This window comes from Micropterus dolomieu, linkage group LG18 (assembly GCF_021292245.1).
Source record: "Micropterus dolomieu isolate WLL.071019.BEF.003 ecotype Adirondacks linkage group LG18, ASM2129224v1, whole genome shotgun sequence".
Taxonomy (NCBI): domain Eukaryota; kingdom Metazoa; phylum Chordata; class Actinopteri; order Centrarchiformes; family Centrarchidae; genus Micropterus; species Micropterus dolomieu.
This window is the reverse complement of record NC_060167.1, coordinates 2,536,791-2,544,160: the sequence shown is the minus strand read 5'-3', so window position 1 is coordinate 2,544,160 and position 7,370 is coordinate 2,536,791. Positions and strand designations below refer to the sequence as shown.

Here is a 7,370-nt window from a genome sequence, read left to right as displayed (position 1 = left end):
AAACACAAAAAAGCCTTGAGAGCGACTTCCCAACCGGGGAAATGGGACAATCCGAGGAGCGAGTGACTGCAGCATCTTTCTGGCCTACACGCTCACTTACGGGATATGAGTTACTGATTGGACGCAGCAGCTGATTGGACTGATGTGATCGCTTTAATGGATGCTGCAGCTGCTGCACACTTGCAAGGCGTCTTCGTTGCTGTTTGCATCTTTATTTTTCTTCACTTTTCTGTTTATATTCTTTTAATCTGCTGTTTCCTGGACTAAATTCAAAATAAAGTGTGTTGGATCTGAACAATGATTGGCCGCTCAAACAAACTTCTTTATTTCAATCCTCATCAGCTTCCACAAAGTGGCTGCTGGTCTTCATGGCTCCACACACACAAGTCTAAATAATAAAACACGAACAACTATTTAAAACGACACAGTGTGGATAAAAAAGAAACAGACATAAAGAAACTCAGTGAACGATGATTGTCAAACTAAATAACAAGAAAAAGAAAATAGAAACAATAAAAAACAACAAGTAAAAGAAAATAAAGATATGTTTGGAATAATGAGACAGCAAGAGGACAGGTGCAGCTTAACAGGTTAAATTCAGAGACTTTTCCCTTTAAGAAATCAACAACATCATGAATATAATCATCCTCTTTATCTCTAACTGCTCTGTTCCACTGTCACACAGACCTTCACTGCTGACAGCTCCACTTCATACTCAGTGTTAATGTATGGAAACATCCTCTCAGTGAAAGTGTGTGTGAAGGTGTGTATGTGTGTGTTAGTATCAGGATCAGAGAACGACAGATTTCCTCTGTTCCAGTCCAGATTCACTCTGATCCTCTGGGGCTTCTTCTGAACGCTGAGATCAGTGAGTGGAGCTGATGGTGACCATGTTAAGTATCTACCTTCATAGAAACCTATTACCCATAATTCAGACAGTATGTTGTCCCCCTTCCTCTGGACAGACTCAGCTAACACACCCAGTAACCAGCCTTTACTGTCTCCAACCTCAACATCCCAGCTGTGAGTCCCTGAGTTAAAGCCCTCAGAGCCCAGGACAGAGCAGAGTTTATCAATCCTCTCTGGATTGTCAGGAAGCTGCTGTCTCTCTCCTCCTCTCACACTGGTCAGATCTTCAGACAGGATGAGTCTTGGATGAGCAGTGTTTGGGTCCAGAATGAGAGGAGTGTAGGAGACCATGTCCTTCATCTTGTTCCAGATGTTGAAGGTCAGGTTGCCCAGGTGTTTGGCCTGGTCTATCAGAGCTCCTGAGGGCAGCTGTGGATCATCCAGCAGGGGGCGCTGCTGGACTCTTTCCACTGCAGCCTTGTAGTTGAGCAGGAATGAGACGTCTTCAGCTCTCAGCTCCTCCTCTGTGGCTCTGACTGTGTCTGAAAGAGCTGCTATCTCTCTGCTCAGAGCCTCCATCTTCTCCTTCATCATCTGACTCTTCTGCTCCTCTTCCTCCCTCAGTGCAGCCATCCTGGCCTCCTCTTCCTCCTCTAGAAACTGGTGAAGCTTCTTAAACTGCTCCTTAATCTGCCTCTCTGTGTGTCGGGCCTGGACCTTCATGTGTTCTGCTGTTTGATCAAACTTCACTTTAACTTGTTCACAAACCTTTAACTTCTCCTTTAAGGGCTCCAGAGTTTCCTGAAGTTCCTTCTTGTGTTGTCGTGCAGCTTCATCGACGGGTCTGAATCTGTGGTTGCTGTGTTTTTCTGAATCTCTGCAGACGAGACACACTGGCTGCTGATGGTCCAGACAGAAGAGTTTGATTTTCTCAGAGTGCAGACTGCAGAGAGCCTCTGAAGCTCTCTGATCTCTCTCCTGTAAGAAGGCCTCACACAGCTTCTTTAACACCAGGTTAGGCGGGGGATCCTTTGAAGATCTTCTCTTACAAACTGGACACTCAGGTGCTTGTTTTTCTCTCCACCAGCTCTTCAGACAGACTTTACAGAAGCTGTGGCTACATGACAGAACAACAGGATCTCTGAAGACCTCCTGACAGACCGGACAGCAGAGATCCTCCCCTGATCTGGAAGCCATTTTGTCTCTGAAGCTGAAAACCCAGCAGACAGAAAGTACAGTCAGTCATGGCTCCCCTCCCTCCTCTACTTTAATGTTATGTTTTTAGTCAAACTCACCTTCAGTGTGTGGAGCGTCAGCAGGTTGAAGCAGCAGTGTTGTAGTTTTCCACTTTTCTCTCCTGTAGCTGAACTCACTCAGAGGAAGTTGTTAGTTTGGTCTGAAGGTGAATCTGATCGTCTGATTTTCACTCTGTGTCTCTCTGTAGTGAGGAAGGATAAGAGTCTGATTTCTTTGTCAGACCTTTGATAAAAGCTGTTGCTTCACCTGTAACAGGGTGTGTTTCAGTCCAAAGTACTGATTTATTGCTGGAAATGTAGACTGACTGTGTGCAGCAGGCTGCTCTAAAAGCTGTTTGTGCTCAGTGTTGAATGTAGAGGAGTTAACTTAATAAAATCCTGGGAATATTCTTGGAATTGAGATTTTGGCATATCAGGAAGATTCGTGAGCACTTTGTGGAAGCTAATAGGAAATGATGAATAATGAATAAAGCCTCAGCCGGGTGTTCAGCATGGATGTGTTACTAGAACTTGATACCAGACCCCAAGACGGCGTCTATCCAGCCCAATTAGAAATGCTCACCTGGCCCAAAAGCCAAATTTGATTTACTATTCAAACTAAACTCATCCATAATTGTATTTTTTTCAGTGTTATTTGTGGTGACAACATCTCTGATGTGAAAAGACACATTTAGTCATAAAAGTGTCATTCAAACATACAAAAAGGGATATATTAAGAAAGAATCAGCATTTTTGCCAAGTAGGTTTACCAGTAAGTATTTTGTTGTTCAACAATAAACATAGTAGATAGAAAATACACTGCAGTGTAGGGCTGACCAAGTTTGATTACAAAAAGATTAGTTACTCTCCTAACTCCTCAAGTCTAACCACCTCTCGACTATCCTCATGAACCAAAACCATCTCCTAGAATCCAAAGATTTTTAACCCCTTTTTTCTATTATCATGTATAATATGTACAGTCGCAGAAGAAAGTATGTGAACCCTTTGGAATTGCCTTGATTTCTGCACAAACCCCAGTTGGCACGGCCTTTCTGTGTGGAGTTTGCATGTTCTCCCCGTGTCTGCGTGGGTTCTTTCCAGGTACTCCGGCCCAAAGACATGCAGTCTAGGTTAGTTGGCGACCCTAAATTATCCTTAGGTGTGAGCGTGAGTGGTTGTTCGTCTATGTGTGGCCCTGCGATGGACTGGCGACCTGTCCAGGGTGTACCCCGCCTTGCGCCCGATGTCAGCTGGGATTGGCTCCAGCCCCCCCCCCCCCCCCCCCCGTGGATATGTGGTATGCAGGATAAGCGGTTGACGATGGATGGATGGATGGATGTTTTTATTGAACACAGTTTAAATATTCACAGTGAATTTGTTTTTCTTTAGCCTACTGTGGATAATAATGAAACATTATTTATAAGAACTCTCAGAGGAACTGGCTGTTGAATTGTCTTCAGAGCGTATTTAAAGCATGGATAAAACGTAGTCTGAGGTATCTGTGCGGCCATAAACCGTGCTGGGTAGGGTCATGGGGGTGGCAGGTTCTGGTGTCGGCGCCCCCCACGAAGGAATGTGAGGAAACGGCGACTTGAACATTGCGACGTGAATGATGGAGTTATGTATGTGAGAACTGAAAAACGGGAGAGAAAAGGGGTTTAGATAGGCTTATATACATGAGTGCATGTGATTGGATTAGAGAGGCACAGGTGGATGAAATGAGTGAAGCACGGGTGGTTGATTGAATGAGGTGTTCGAATTAGTGAGAGAGAGGCCTGGTCCTGTTCCTGAATCTCTAGTTTACATAACTCCATTAATCAGAACAAGCTTACAACCATCTGTGTATAATATAATCAGTGATGGGGAGTAGCTAGTTACATGTGATTTAATTACAAAATAAATATAATTGTAATGTGTTAGTTACTCATGAAAATGTTCACGATTACTTTTATCTGAATATTTTCTCTAAAAATCCCGGCTATATGTTGATTGATATTCATTTTGTTGTATGTTTTTCATTTGCACAATGTCTTCCTTTTTTATTAAGCTTTTATTGACAACCAGTAAACATATGAAATACAGAAGAACAGAATATACCAGGGAGACATAAAGCTGATAGAAACGAATAAAACACAAATCTAAAACTGAAAAATGTTCAACAGGGTGAACAGTCTTCATAGCTTTCCTGGTTTTATAGTATAGGATTGATTTAATGTACTGTTTGACTTTGCTGTCAAAATTGGCAAAGGATGGTTTATATTTGCAGGATTAAGATTTATGAACATGTGAGTTTGCGTGCAATAAAATCAAATTGATGATATAGAAATGATTTGCTTTGGTGGAATTAAAAAAGCTGAACAATACATTATCATAGGAAAGGGAGAATTTAGAGTCAATCCGTTGGGAGATAAATGTACAGATATCTTGCCAAAAAGTGTAACAGTGGGGACAGGAGCAAAGTAAATGATGCAGGTGTTCAGAGCCATTTGACAAAATGAGCATTTTCCATGTTAGTACTTTTTGGAGGCCAACGATCCATCTTTTCGTCTAGCACAGTATTAAAGTCCCCTCCCCATATTACTTTAGCTGGGGGATATTTTGAGTAGAGGTTGCAGATTTTTGATTCAGTATCTCGAAAAAATGCTACATTACTTAGTTTACTGTTGGTGACACAAGTATTAACCAAAATAAATTGATTGTCATTCATATTTACGACTAGAATAATCCATCTCCCATACATGTCTTTTTCGTAGTGCAATACCTGACCTTTAAATTTATCTTTTAAAATAGCAACACCTGCTGATCGATTACTGCCATTGAAAAACCAGATCTCACTGCCCCGTTGACTTTTCCAGAAAGATTCATCTGTTGAACATTCGCGAGTTTTCTGAAGAAAATAAAAATCAGCACCTTTACAATACAAAAATAAATGTAAATGTTCCATACTTGTATAGCGCCTTTCTAGTCTTTTCGACCACTCAAAGCGCTTTTTACACTACATCTGCATTTTCTATGAAGATTCTCAGTCATCCAGGTCATAGTTATCCAATGAAGGTTAAAATCAAGGGCAACTGGACTTGGTTGAAGACACTGGAAGACGTTTCGTCCCTCATCCAAAGGACTTCTTCAGTTCTGACTGACTGGGTGATGAAAGGACAGCATTGTAAGTGGGGGAGGGGGTCTACGGCACCACTTATCCCCCACTTACAATGCTGTCCTTTCATCACTTCCCAGGAAACTCAACAAACGTAACCTATTGGCCTCAGGTGAAGATACCAATGATGGTCGTTCAGTCTTGGCCACAGGTAGTCTTAACGACTGTCGTCACAGCAACAAGGAACACTAACGAACCAGCGGTATCGATGACCCGGGCAACGACCCCACTGAGGTTAAATAGCTGAGTTGCCCTGCCAGTCAGTCAGAACTGAAGAAGTCCTTTGGATGAGGGACGAAACGTCTTCCAGTGTCTTCAACCAAGTCCAGTTGCCCTTGATTTTAACCTTCGTTGGATACATCTGCATTCACCATTCACACACATTCATACACTGAGCCTAAGTGCTCAAACAGAAACTAACATTCACACTAATCAGGGGGAGCCGGGGATTGAACCGCTGGCCTTCTGATTAACGGCTAACCTGCTCTACCTTCTGAGCATTTCTTTTCAGAGTGACATTCATAGAATGGATTGAAAGAGACATTACAACAATAGATGTAGGAGCCATACACTGGGTTTGTTTGGGTTTTTATTGGGTTTCCTCTCTTTTCTTTGCACTGTAGTGTACATGCACGCGCATCGTGACGTCATTGGTTACTGTGTTTGTGACCGGGGGCGTGGTGTCTGTATTAATGTGTGTGTGCTCACCTGTGGGGAAGCTTGGGTTGATCATAGCTGCAGGGTGAGCATGGGGAAAAACTTTCTGTTGACCGTTACCATCGTCGTCATCATTACTAACATCTTTCACTGATGTCTCTGAGGTACCTTTGCACTGCTTACAACATGCATCACTCAAAGAGTATCGAATGACGGTACACCTGTTTGGTGCTACTTCCTCTCCCAGTTGTGCCTGTTTCGCCTTGAGGAAGTGTGCTGAAGACAATCAAAAGTGCTTCAGTTCTAATGCAGTTAACACGGTCTTGCACCATTTCTACGTTGATGATTGTCTGGTGTCTGTTGGCTCTAAAGAGGAAGCAGTTTCTTTATGTCGAGAGCTTAGTGCCTTGTGTGCGGAAGGTGGTTTTAAGCTTACAAAATGGGTTAGTAACCGACGCTCTGTTCTCGCTACTATTCCTCAGGATGAGCTCGCCAAGGAGGTGAAAGATCTGGATTTAAATAGTGACGCTCTGCCTGTAGAGTATGTCTTGGGTGTACAGTGGTGTGTCCAATCTGACTCATTCAAGTTTAAAATTACGCTTAAAACTCACCCACTCACAAGAAGAGGAATCTTGTCTGTGACTAGTTCGATCTATGACCCTCTTGGTTTCTTGGCACCTGTTGTTTTGTCTGCCAAGAAAATCCTTCAAGACCTCTGTAGGAGACGTTTGGGATGGGACGAGCCTTTACCTTCTTCAGTGACTAGAGAATGGACGGCTTGGCTAGAAGAGCTTCATGAGCTTGAAAGTTAGTAGATGTTTAAAACCTGTGGACTTTGGTTTTCTTGTCTCTGCTCAACTTCATCACTTTGCAGACGCAAGTGAGGAAGGGTTTGGGACTTTGACTTACCTGTTGCTCCATGATGATAGCGGGCGAACTCACAGTGCATTCATAATGGGAAAGGCACGAGTAGCTCCTTTAAAACTTGTCACCATTCCTCTGATGGAGCTGACTGCCGCGGTGATGGCTAGCAGAATGGACAGGTTGTGGAGGAAGGAGTTGCAAATGGACCTTCAAGAGTCTGTCTTTTGGACAGACAGCACTTCTGTTTTGAAATATATAAACAACGAGACGTCCAGATTTAAAATCTTCGTATCAAACAGAGTGTCTGAAATATTGAAAATATCTAATGTATCCCAATGGAGGTACGTGAATACGTTAGCCAACCCTGCAGATCTAGCCTCCAGAAGTGTTAAAGTTCAGTTATTTCTAAAGACTGGTGCATGGCTCCGTGGTCCTGACTTCCTTCATGAGCCTGAGAGCAGTTGGCCCCAAAATCCTGAGACCTTGGAAAACACTCTGATTGGAGACCCGGAGGTCAAGGCTGTGATGGTGAATGCGGCTCAGGTTGAGCAGGTCAGTCCAGTGGAGAGGCTCATTGATTACTTTTCCTCCTGGTTCCGTCTTAAAAGGGC

General features: G+C 43.1%; 2 protein-coding genes across 2 annotated transcripts in view; one reads left to right on the top strand and one right to left on the bottom strand.

Annotated features, from left to right (window-relative positions):
- Positions 1-7,370, top strand: part of LOC123956647 (nuclear factor 7, brain-like) — a 167,305-nt gene that overhangs the window by 146,782 nt on the left and 13,153 nt on the right. The gene's annotated exons all lie outside the window — the stretch shown is intronic.
- LOC123956648 (nuclear factor 7, brain-like) lies at positions 302-2,290 on the bottom strand. The gene is made up of 2 exons (XM_046028997.1): positions 2,145-2,290; positions 302-2,059 (listed from the first exon to the last, which is right to left on the bottom strand). The coding sequence occupies exon 2, from the start codon at positions 2,044-2,046 to the stop codon at positions 658-660; it is 1,389 nt and encodes a 462-aa protein (XP_045884953.1). The 5' UTR covers positions 2,047-2,059; positions 2,145-2,290; the 3' UTR covers positions 302-657.

Coding starts and splice junctions, on each gene's coding strand:
- LOC123956648 (XM_046028997.1), bottom strand. CDS start 2,046: ATGGCTTCCAGATCAGGGGAGGATCTCTGCTGTCCGGTCTGTCAGGAG.